Source organism: Aedes aegypti, chromosome 2 (genome assembly GCF_002204515.2).
Source record: "Aedes aegypti strain LVP_AGWG chromosome 2, AaegL5.0 Primary Assembly, whole genome shotgun sequence".
Taxonomy (NCBI): Eukaryota; Metazoa; Arthropoda; class Insecta; order Diptera; family Culicidae; genus Aedes; species Aedes aegypti.
Window position 1 is genome coordinate 329,929,560 of NC_035108.1, and position 13,396 is coordinate 329,942,955.

Consider the following 13,396-nt stretch of genomic DNA (forward strand, 5'->3'; position numbering starts at 1 on the left):
GAAACTTTGCAGAGAGCTTTCTTTTTATATCATATATCGATAAAAAATAAGACATGGTGAAATTTGCTTTTCAATTACGCGTGGCGACAGTTTTCATTTTACTGACTTTTTCGGTAGTTTCAAAACCCAGTAAAATTTCACCGACCCCAGTAATTTAATCTGAGTGTGTATTGAAGAAATTCACAGTGAATCTGAAGTATTCCCATGTTGCACATATTAATCATTATGTGATAAAAATTCATCAATAAACTATTCCAGTATTTCTGTATACATATTTGAAAAAAATCATATATATCACAGCCAGAACCATTCGTTCAGTATTCCTGAGCATTCACTACTAATCCAGAAAACAACATAGAAAATCCGATTATTCTCAGACTGTCTTATGTTACTTAAATTATCCCCAGTATTTGTGAGTCGACCAAAAGTGGAAAGGAAATCTCATTATTTTTCGTTGTCTTCAACAGTTCCTCCATTTTTAGAAACAATTTGTTTCTCGTATGTATTTCTTGGTTGTACTCAAAACTAGCAGTTTTGAATTTATAGTTATTGAATTTCTAAGAATATAATCTAATCTGATCCACCATGAACAAACTTGTTGCAAATTATTGATATTCACATAGATAAATCCTTACAGAGTAAATCGATTTTCTCAAAATAGAAGTTACGCTCACGCTTCAACGCAATGCAAATAGCGAGTATAGCCACTATTTCTATAGACTTGCGAATGAGGATTATATAGAGCCAAACAAATTGACAACGGTTGTACGGATGCAACAGGCAAACGAGGACAGAAGGAATGATGCCAACTCTCTCATTGCATCAATCCGCCAGTCTATGGCTAAAATGTGTTTGCTGCTGCAGGAATCTGTTCAAATATCCCACCCGTCCTTGATGATTCTCGTTCTCCGTTTTGTGCCGTCCGTAATCGACCGAGCAAACCGGTCATCTGCTGCTGGTTTCTTGTTTTACACATACACGCATGCGTATGATACTACTGGGTGATGAAAATTTCCGTGGAACGCTCCCTAGAAAAATGGTAATCTCGCGAAAAACGCATTTTCCACATATAGTGTCTTCGGCGATTATTTTCCTTGTAAAATTCCCCATCTTTCGACGAGTTCCAAATTCTGCGTTTCCATATCAACTTTGCGAGATATCGGCGTGCAAAGCCAAAAGTTGGCTCAGGGGAAATCAAAAAAATTTCACAGGAAAATGGTAATCTCGAAAACGGAAAACATTTTCCGCTAGGAAAAAAATTCAGGAGATACCTTGAACCTTCCTCTATCTTTCGATGAAAACCGATTTTGAAAATAATGAACCAAAAAAATATGAAAAATCGTGAAAGCCGAACATGGAAATCCAATCCAGTTTCGCCTTAAGTTTCTATTATTTCTCACGCATTTGTTAAACTACTCATTTTAATATTTTGTGGACACGCATACTAATCAGAGTTTATAGTACAAATCTTTTATAAATAAATTTATGCGACTTTGGTGAACAAAAATCGGATTTCAATGATAAAATTACCCAATAAAATCACTCAATTAAAAATAAGCCAGAACGACATAAAATTGGATCGAAGCTTCAAAAAAAAAACAATTAATTGAACGACCCACAATTTCGTATATTTATTCAACAACTTAAGAAACATTAAAAAAAAGAAAAATCAGAACGTGAGCTGAAACTTTTTTAATGATCGCACATTAGCCAGGATAATACATTCGTTGTTACAAAAACAAGTGATAAGTGTAATATAAAACGACACTGTTACTTCAATAGGTACTAACTGACATGAGCGATTTCCCTTCATCGATCCTCTCCTTCATTAATAACTTCATTAAATTAGATAAATCTGTAATATTTCTTGTTAATGAAGCAAGATATAGTGATTCTTCATCCTACAGCACAAAGTATGCTACGAAAAGAGAATCAATTTTCTGCAATAACACAAAAAGCAAAGTTGAAGAGAAATCGATGAATGCAGATAAGCCCATATAAAAAAAAATGCTGAAATGTTTAAATTTGATATCAGGGGGGCGATTCCAAAAAATATTGGTCTCAAGGGGGCGAAAGTCAAAAAAGTTTGGGAAACACTGGGGTAGATGATAAAATAGGCTCAAATACGGCGATGGCACAAATCTCCCAACTGGTGGGGAACGTGTCCTTGGAGTTGGCCTTCTGATGCCTGAGGTCCATATCTCTGTATAATTTACATTTAATTGAAATTTTCTTTGGCTCATTCGGAAGGCAATGAGTTAGTTTCAGTCATTTCGTTTTTTTGCAGAGCTCTTGAGAAGTTTAGAAGGAAAAATCTGAAAACTGTTTATAATCATTAAAATGGTAATTGAAGTCATCATCGTGCTTAATTTGGGGTCACCATAAAGCTGGTCCTAGTAAGATTTGTATTTTGCCACATTTGAAACATATTTCAACCTGAGGGTAATTTGAAACATATTTCAACCTGAGCAGAGTCAAGCTATTCAAAATATAGTATGGAACCCTAGACGGTGCAATCATTCATGTTCTCACTATTACACTCGCTTGACTGCCCTCAATACTTCTTCCCAGTTTTCGATGATTTGATTTTGATCACTATAGTAAATCACTCTACTGCTACCAGTCAGTGTCTTTCCAGTACTCCCAAGATTGCCTCCGAATCCCAGCCAACCTGCATGTTCACTCCGGCAATCGTAGAAACTTTCCACGTAAGCATTCCGCCCTTCCCCTCTTCAAAAAGCCGTTCTCGAAGTCATCGTCCTTGTTGTCGTACAGAACCGGAATCCGGTCCCGGAACCGTCTTAATTTTTATTTTATTGCCACGTTTACAATTTCCAGCCCAGGTGAAGCAATGTAACAACCGGTGGAGCCCAGCGAAAGCGCATCCAATCAATTTCCCCTCCTCTCGTCGACTCCGCCCCGCCCCGTGATCATCATCGCCATCATCATCACTATCATATTGTGTTCATCGGTCCGTTGCCGTTGTCGTCGAGAGTTCTCCCAGTTGCTACCTGTACCTTGCTAGACCTGGGTGGGTCCTAGGAGGAAATATTGTCACATATAGGTATTCATCGGCGTAACTAAGGAAGGGCCAAGTTATTGTCATGAGAAAAAGAACTTTATCTGACATTCGTCGGTGGCTGGTCACACCTATGTAGGTACTTGCCTTCTACTGTATTTCCGGGAAATGCCGGGAAATAGGAGACGACGAAAAGAATTCCGTGCTGGCGAATTCGCGCTCTTTTCGATGGTTGTCTTGCCGCAGCAGCAACCCGCATTTCGAACAAAAGATTTTTATTTCGGAAGTGCCTCACCTTTCACGTAGCCTTAGCCTCCCCGTACACTACACTGAAGTAGCATTCGATCCCTACATGGATATATGTATGGCTCATGGAGGAAGGTTCCCAACGAGTGAAATTGTCACAAGATCCGGGAAAAGAATTGCTCTGGAATATTTCCACCACTCATGTATCTCCCGCTTATTCGGCAAATAAAAGATGATTCTCTGGTTTTGAGTGTGACTGTTGCCGGGGAAGAGTATGGGTTTCATTAGAAAATGGTCAACAGAATCATTTCTTGATATCGAGTTAGCGAACCACAATTAAAGCTAACTCAGATAACCGTAGCGGTAAACGCGCAACTATTCAGAAAGACTAAGCTGAGGGTCGTGGGTTCGAATCCTGTCGGTCGAGGACCTTTTTTATAGAAATTTTCTTGATTTCCCAGGGCATAGAGTATTTTCGTGCTTATGACACAATATACATATGTAAAAACTGGTCAAATGGCAAAAAACACAAAGCTGAGAGGTAGATTCTGTCCCATTTGCGATGTAACGCCAAAAAGAAGAAGTTCTTGATCAGCTACACTGGGCACAACAGTTTCTGGAAGTTGTTAAACTTTTCACATCATTAACCTCCAATTAGATAGACTGCTTTAATTTATAGCTATCTCAAACTTGAAAATAAATCTGATTAACCAAGAATAGTAACAGCTCTTTCTAGTTGAATGAGTTTAGCCATTTCTTCACCATACTCGAAAAGCTATAGTTTCATCGCAAGCAACTTGACTATCAACACTACACCGAGCACTTCCTACAGTGCAATCCAATGCATCACTACAGTATCTTCCTCCTCGATATAGATGCATCGGAAATCCCACTCAAGCCACCAGCACTGCAACCCAAGGCGTGCCGTTGCCAAACTTGCTGAAACAGATCCCAAAGGCGCATCTCTTCCACGGCACACATCTTACGATTTCGATACAGAATCCCTCCCCATTCAGTAGGGTGCCGGTGCCATTAGTGGACTACCTAAGCTATAAAAAATCATAACAAAATAACGAAAAGCCTTAGCAGAGATCTTTTGGCGTCAACAGAAAGATTTCAACCTCTTCTATATGGGAAAAATATAAAAAGAGTGATAACACTAATTTTTTAACATAAAATCGCTTGAGCCACTATTGGTACACGTGTTCCAGTAGTTGCGCTAGTGCTCCAGTAGTAGACGTTTGGGAATTATACAAGGAATTTTAAACAAAAAGGCAAATTTTTACACAGGTTTTACATTTTTCCCTTCAAACAGCAACTAATATCTTTCGAATGAAGTATTAAGAACATCTCTGGGACTGTTCTTCATTTTTATACATCCATTTTAAAAACTGCTTCCATCCGTTGATCCACTACTGGAACACGACGGCAACTATTGGTGCAAGGGGGCAAATTTTTTGCGTAAATTTAATTATTTATATGACTTTTTGATGAAATAAAAAGCTGAAATTTGGCAAATCGACTAAACTAGAGGCGATCTATCCACCAAAAATAGCACATGTCGTTTTTATCAAAAAATGTACGTTTTATTACATAGTCCAATCTACTGGTACATTACAACTATTGGTACCGGCACCCTAGCTGCTATTTATATTGGAAATTTATGTTCGGAATCGGTTGCATCTTTGCGGCTTTTGTTCTTCTCTATGGGGCACATGCTGACGGGCGAAGAAAGTGCATCAGCTGCAGAAACGATTATGATGCCACCTTGTCTTGGCACTGGATTCCATTTGGGGGAAACCTTCGCCCCTCACTCTCATTGCCCGTTTGGGAATCGGAAGTGAAACTGTGGGAACGTGAAGGTGTGCAAACAACGCGGTTTGCTTGCTTCTTGCCAAACTGGCAATTTCGAAAGGGATTGCTCTCGAAAAACGATGATGCTGGATACAATCTGCCAAGTAGGAATTGCCGGGGAAAAAATGATATTTATTTGTCGAACTCTGAAGTTGGCTGCTGTGAGGTGCGATGGGAAAGTTGGTCCGTAGAAAACAATAAGCCGTTCATTCTGTACGTTCTGTTCGTTCTGTTCGCTCCGTTCGTTTTGATGGTTCTGTTACGTATTTTACTTTTGTTACAAAACACCAGAAGACTAGAGGACCAGAGGGCCAGAAGACCAGAAGAACAGAAGATCAGAAGACCAGAAGATTAGACGAACAGACGACAGAAAGACGAAAAGACCAGAAGACTAGGAGCTCAAAAAACCAGAAGACCAGAAGACCAGAAGATCATAACACCAGAAGACCAGAAGACCAGAAGACTAGATGCCCAAAAGGTCTGAAAATCAGAAAACCAGAAGCCCAGAAGACCAGAGATACAAAAGACCAGAAAACAAGAAAGCAGCCCATGAGATCAGAAAACAAGAAGACTAGAAGACCAGAAGACCAGAAGACAAGAAGATCAGAAGACAGAAGATCAGAAGACCAGAAAACCAGAAGATCATAAAACCAGACGACTAAACGACAAGAAGGTCAGAAGAACAGAAGACCAGAAAACTAGAAGCTCAGAAGATCACAAATCCAGAAGAATAGAAGATCAGAAGACCAGAAGACTAGAAGTCCAGAAGAACAGAAAAATAGAATACCTGACGACCAGACGACCAGGAGCCCTGAAGCCCAGAAGCTCAGAACACCAGAAGACCAGAAGATCAGAAAACTAGAAGCTCGGAAGCTCAGAAAACCAGAAGACAACAACATCAGAAGACAAAACGACCAGAAAATCAGGAGATCAGAAAACCAGAAGACCAGAAAACCAGAAGACTTAAAGCCCAGAAGAAACCAGACGACTAAACGACCAGAAGGTCAGAACACCAGAAGACCAGAAGACCAGAAGATCAGAAGATCGAAAGATCAGAAAATCAGATGATCAGAAAACCTGAAGACCACAAGACTAGAAGATCAGAAGACCAGAACACCAGACGACAAGAACATCAGAATACCAGAAGACCAGTAGATGAATTCCGGCTAACAATTTCTTCTAAGAGAAGAAATTTTCTTCCATTACTCATCAGCAAGAAAATTTTCTTTTCCTGGAAGAAAATACGCACAAGAATTCACCTACAGAAGTCCAAAAACCGGAAAACCAGAAGACCAGAAAACTAGAGGACCAGAAGATCAGAAGATTAGATGCTCAGAAGCTCAGAAGACCAAAAGACCAAAAGATCAGAAGACAAGACGACCAGAAAACCAGAAGATCAGAAAACCAGAAAACTAAAAGCCCAGAAGATCACAAATCGGAAGACCACAAGACCAGAAAATCAAAAGACCAGAACATCAGACGACAAGAACACCAGAAGACCAGAAGAGAGAAAGACCAAATAAAAAAACAGAAGACCTGAAGACCAGAAAATCAGAAGATCTGAAAACCAGACGACTAGACGACCAGAAGGTCAGAAAACCAGAAGACTAGAAGATCAGAAGACCAGAAGATCAGAAAAACAGAAGACCTGAAGACCAGAAGAGCAGAAGACTTGAAGCTCAGAAAACCAGAAGACAAAAAGATCTGAAGACAAGACGACCAGAAGACCAGAAACCCAATAGATCAGAAGACCAGAAGATCAAAAAACCAGATGATTAAAATCCCTGAAGATCAGAAAACCTGAAGGCCACAAGACTAGAAGATCAGAAGACCAGAACACCAGACGACAACAACACCAGAAGACCAAAAGTCTAGAAGACCAAAAACCAGAAAACCAGACGACCAGAAGATCAGAAAACCAGAAGACCAGAAGACCAGAAAACAGAAGACCAGAAGATCAGAAGACTAAAAGCTCAGAAGCTCAGAAAACCAGAAGACCAAAAGATCAGAAGACAAGACGACCAGAAAATCAGGAGATCAGAAAACCAGAAGAACAGAAAACCAGAAGACTTAAAGCCCAGAAGATAAGAAAGCTGACGACCACAAGACCAGAAGATTAGAAGTCCTGAACACCAGACGACTACAACACCAGAAGACCAGAAGATCAGAACACCAGAAGACCAAAAGATCTGAAGACCAAAAAACAGAAGACCAGAAGACCAGAAGACAAGAAGACAAGAAAATCAGAAAACCAGACGACCAGAAGATCAGAAGACCAGAAAACTAGGAGACCAGGAGATCAGAAGACTAGAAGCTCAGAAGCTCAGAAAACCAGAAGACTAGAAGATCAGAAAACCAGGAGATCAGAAGATCAGAAAACCAGAAGACAAAGAGATCAGAAGATCAGAAAACCAGAAGACTACAAAATCAGAAGACCAGAAGACTAGAAGGCCAGAAGATCAGAAAAACAGAAGACCTGACGACCAGAAGCGCAGAAGACCAGAAGACCAGTAGACTAGAAGCTCTGAAGCTCAGAAAACCAGAAGACAAAAATATCAGAAATATGTCAAATGCAAACTTTCAACCCATATTATGTGTGTAAAATATCAAAACTGAGCTAAAAGCATTGTTTCGCTTTGAAAATCCCGTTGGTCAATATAGGTCAACGGAACCAGTTTCGGCCAGAGATTTAACTTCGGTTCCTAAATTGGCCAATCGCATTGGTTTCTCATAAGAGTGGCCAAATTAGGAGTGCCCTGGCCAAATTAGGTGTATGGGAGATAAAATCATAAGGAAAATTTATTGTTTTTCTATTGTTTTGAATCAATTTGGACGAGTAAATGAATGTAGCTCTATCATGTGAATGTGATCTACTTAACACAAAAGGTTTTATGCTAATTGGCTATGTAAAACGATGTATAATCCTCTATGGCTACAACTGGCGTATGACCAAAACCGGTGCTTTTACCCTAATAAGAGAAACTTCAAAATTTGAGCCAAAAATATTAACATTTAGAGGTAGCGCAAGCGATTTTAAGGTGAATTTACAAGTTATAAAAAATGACCTTCTGTGAAGTAAAAATAACTTTGTTATTTTTCAACCAATTTTGAAACTTTTAGCATTATTACCTTCAAAATTAAGTTTATGCAAACTTTGTAGTACACCAAATGTGTCGATAATCAAAAGAAGTTTTGGTTAAAAGAAGTTTACTCCAAATTTTTCCTCATTTTACTAAAAAAAATCATCTATGTTTGACCTTTTCATGAATACTCAACCGATTCCAAATATTTTTACAATCTCCAGAAGCAATTGTTTTAAATCTGTCCAAACGACACATTTCTCTAAACAAAATTTCTGACCAAATCATTCACCAAAAACTGCATAAAAGCTTGTTTTTTATCGAAATATGTCAGTTTTTTCTCATTTTTTTCCAGTTTACCATTATCTCCAAAACTGAAACTGTTTTTTCCCATTTGTTAAACCTTTAGAAAGGACTTTGCAACAATTTTTGAATAATTTAAACATGATACTGTATAAACTTAAGTTTCATAGGAAAGAATGCAATTTTCGGCGAATAAATTAAATACTGTAAAAAAATAGATTTTTCTCATTCAAAAATCATGTTTTTGTTGAATCACTAAATCAAAACATTTTTTTAGAAAAATGTGTTGTATGAACAGTTTGAAAACAATTAAATTTGCTCCAAAACGTGTAAAAATATTTGGAATCGACTGAGTATTTATGGTCGAACTTTTTTTTTAGTAAAATGAGGAAAAAATTGAAGAAAACTATTCTAACTAAGATCAGTTCCGATTTTAGACAAATTTAACGTTCTACGAAGTTTTTATAAATTTAACTTTGAAGATAATGGTGCTGAAAGTTTCAAAATTGGTTAGAAAATAACAAAGTTATGGTGATTCCACTTAAAACCATTTTTTAACATGAAAATTCACCTCTGAGACGCTTGCGCCACCTACTCATCTTAATATTTTAGCTCAAACTTTGAAGTTTCTCTTTTAATGTGATTTGAATTCATTAGAGCACACGAGTTTCTAGTTTTGAGAACTTGTGAAAAATAAGCCGCATCATAATGAGCAGAGATTCTTCTGTATAATATGTTTTTAAGTTCTTCTGCTTCTTTTTCTTCTATTCCGAAGTTGAATGCTTGTAATCAGGCTTGATAGAAACATCTCTGCAATGCAAAGCTGAGGCGATTTTGCCATTCTTCTGAGGAGTAAAACTTGAAATTAAAATTTTCAACACAGAGCCTAAAACAATTTGAGTGAGAGTGCAAAAAAATGCGAGGATTTTTTCTGGTACTCTCTCTCTCTTTCTTTCTCTTGTTGGGATGCTCACCTTTACTCACGTTTCTAAAGAACTCTTGAGGGTCCCGCCCGACCAAGACAGTCCTCAGGGATTTGTGATGCTTTAGGACATTTCGTCGAATGAAATTTGGTCGAAAAATTGAACATATTATGTAGTCTCATTTTTAAATTTCATATATCGTTTTATGTGTGATTTGAAGTTATGCCAAGATCTAAAATTTCAAAGAGTATTCAAATAAACCTTTTGGTAGTAGTTTTTTTTGTACATTGACTAAAATATTTAACTCTAGTGAATCTAATATGATTTTAAAATATCATCATTCTTCATTTTATTAGTCATCGATGTGAACATAAGGTTTATTATTATTTATTTTTCTTATGAAATTTTATCGTTCTTCGTAATGAACTGCTGATCTTCATCTGATGGAAGCATTCGGAGAGTGCTCGGGTTCTTCATTCGTATTCCTGGTCTTGTAGCTCACGGACGTGGGTAAGAAACGACAGAAAAAAATTCCTTCAAGGCAAACCTTCATGGCGAAGGTAATGTTAGGTGTCGGTAACTCTACTTATGGTCAATTGGGTTATTGTGACTTCCAAGTTAATAACATTCCTCAATCAAATATATGATTTTGCTGACAATGTTGACCTTGTGTGAATAACAGAATTTACAGTAGAAGCTTTGAATTATAAAAAAATGCTAATTCTATGTATCTGGTAAGGGAGGACTGAAGGACTGAGCTGGAAAAGCTGCTTGTTTCCAATTAAGACCAGCTTATCTCGAATCTCAGAACATGCCTGAACGAAAATGTCGACCATATGTTCGTTCGACGAAATGTCCGTTAGACCAAATGTACTTTCGACCAAACGTCATTCGAATATATGTCATTTGACCAAAAGTCTCTCGTGATGGAACTATGTTTTGATGGAATTTTACCGTTTTGATTCATATTACGGACACTTAAGGACTCAGTGAAGTATAACCCAGCATAGAGCATACAAAATAAATCATTCTGTATGATATCTTAGCGTTATCGAGCGTCGGAAGCCCTTTACTTTCGAACGGTGGGTGAAGAATACGCTTCCGCAACTTCAATAATTTTAAATAAATCAAAATGTATGGCCTTTGCATGATTCTTATTCCGGACGCTTCCTCACTTTTGCCTCATACTCCGGACACTTTGAATTGAATTCCGGACAGCTCATGATAATAATTAATGGAACAGTAAAATCATCAATTGAAATCGTCAAACCACTAAATAGACATCCAAGGTAGTTGGGCATTATAAACTTTCGAAGATATTTATGGAAAAAGCTTACTAAAAAGAGCCTCGAAATTGAGAACTTTTGAACGGCAAAAATTGAAACATTTCGTGTGAAATGTTTCCCATACAAAGTAAAGTGTCCGGAATTTGAAGCTGTCCGTAATATGAATCAAAACGGTACTCTGTTGTGCACATTTTTTCGTCCCTCGCTAAGAGAAAAAGGCAGCACGCTGCTCTAGAGTATGTCACCGAACTCTGACGATGTTGAGGAGTAAATATTATCAAGCCTGCTTGTAATATTCAATATTCTCGCACCATCTATATTTTGTCTTATTTTCATTCCAAACCATTTTCTCGTATCCCACAGATAGGTGCAGAAGTGTAAATGTCTGCAGCTAAATTATTGGAAAGTAAATAGTTGCAGTTTGGTGTTTTCGAGTATGTCTCATTCAGGCCTCTCCGGGCTCAATGGCGCATATTGAATTGTGGGTGGAAATGCCCCAACAGGAGAATCAGCAGCAAACTTAACTACTCTTCAACACCAAAAGCAGTGGCAGCAGCAACAACACCAGCCAAAGTGCATTCGAGGATGAAATATTTCTTCGACAATACCCAGCCGTCCGTACGCTAAGGGGACCGTTGGGATTGTTCCGTCGCAGAAGTTCTACACTTGAACGACGTTGCAAGAACAGAAATCTCTCCTCGCTCTCTCTCTTCGGCGACCCAGGGAAGATTCGTTAATGCGGAACGTGTCCTGCTGCTACACTTCAAATGCTGCCTGCCAATGGATGGTTTGTCGGTAAAGGAAGACGCTTTCCCCGGAATGGCTTTGTAAGCAGTTGATAATTACGATTTATATTCTCCTGTGGTGCCATAAATTGCACATGAAATTGCGACGGTGACAACCGGTTAAATGCGAATGAGAATGTAATAACCGTACTTACATGGCTTTTCCGGTGAGATAGAATCGTCTTAGTTGCAGAAAATTTCGTTCTTGAGAAACGCGATTTTTAGGTCAAATGATTTGTATTAATTTAATTGGTTTTCTGGGCGAAGGACGCGATTAAATTCTTCTCTGTGAATCATTTGAAACTTTTCTTATATTTCGGTGTTTTATATTGGAAGGCACTGTCACTGATATATATAATAAAATAAGCACAATTACATGTGTCACAAAACAAGCCAACTTAAAATAATTTTAAAATATATCAACTGCATTTGATAAGCTACTATCTAGAAGAATAAAAAAAAATAGTTTTCATTTCATCCAAATCAGTCCGCAATAATTATCGAAATACTTCTCTTAATTAAGAATGCTATCATTTTTTTTTTCCAGGATGTTCGTTTCTCAATCCAGTAAAATATTTCTGATTTATTTTTTCATACATTGGTACGTTATTTTCACCTAAGGATTGCGAGTATGCAGAATTTACCTTATCTTCATATGTTTTTTGCAAGATCAAGAGTATAATTATAGATTAGATTTTCTTACATTTTGGTATTGCAATGACCTTTGGTTCAACCATTAAATTGAGATAATTGTAAATATCAATTTTTTATTGCAATGAAATGTAAACGTCAGCGTCGTTCTGGTCAGCTCTCAGGCGATGAATCCGTTCATTCTTCCCGCTCAATATGTCACCGATCCTGACCTAATTTTCCCCACAATAAACCACCACCGGTCAACCAGATCGACCCCCTGGTAGATAATATCGGTAACCGATTGAATGCCTCATTAGGCGTTCGGTGATTAGCAATCATCTAACCTCGTCGAACCATCGACCATCAAATGATGGTACAAAGCAGCAGTCGTCTCATATGGCTCTTGTTCTTGCGATTATTGAGTAACGTTTCATTGCACGTTATTGTCCATTGGATGGGCCTCGTCTTGCGAGGTATCACAGTGGTGCATGGCCGGGTGAATGCTCAAAAAATCAAGTTCCTAAAATTGTTCAATTACTTTTTTTAGACAATGCGTGTCGCACAAGTTTGACACAAATAACTCATTTTCATAGGCTTAAGCGCTACAAGACATAACGATGCCAATTTCGTATTATTATAATCGTGAAATAATTTCTAAAGCACAATATTCTGGCTAACTACGTAAACTTGAGCACTCAAGTTTGACTGTTTTCAACTTCCTTTCGTTTCCAAGAGTACTTCAGAAACTTAAGTTTACGATTGTGTGCCGCTGTTTGCCCCTCTTTGCCAAATCTTTCTTTCCGATATAGATCTTATTGATCGACTCTAACACTATTAAACAGTACAATCTAAATCTATGTAATTGTTTGCAAGGCGTGAGTGAAAGAAAATTGAATAACGTTAAGATAATAAATCTTCGAGCTCGAGTCTAGTACACGACACTGAAGACGGCCTTACAGTTGAGGTCGAAATACGCGTATCTGTCAAAGGATACAAACTCTAGTGGAATTAAATGGTATAGTACTAAATTCGGTTTTTTATCTCATTAACGTTAAGATATAAATTCTTGAAAGATGCTTATGAAAGGCAGGCAATATTTAACATTATATTATGTTTCGTTTAATTCAATGTTTTAGCACTTACACAGCTTGATTTGTCATGACATATTAATTTAAGTCAGACATGACACTTCAAGTTCAACAAATATCATAGCTATAAATTGTAATGTTTGAGATTAAACAGCCAAGATATGGTAGAAGCAAAGTTG

General features: G+C 37.8%; 1 protein-coding gene across 1 annotated transcript in view; it reads left to right on the plus strand.

The window, feature by feature from the left end:
* Positions 1 to 7,406, plus strand: part of LOC110675200 (GRB10-interacting GYF protein 2-like) — a 142,905-nt gene extending 135,499 nt beyond the window's left edge. The window contains exons 2-3 of the mRNA XM_021839613.1: positions 6,575 to 6,709; positions 7,227 to 7,406. Of these exons, the coding sequence (XP_021695305.1) occupies positions 6,575 to 6,709; positions 7,227 to 7,406 (315 nt within the window). The remainder of the gene's footprint in view (positions 1 to 6,574; positions 6,710 to 7,226) is intronic.
* The last annotated feature ends 5,990 nt before the right edge of the window (positions 7,407 to 13,396 follow it).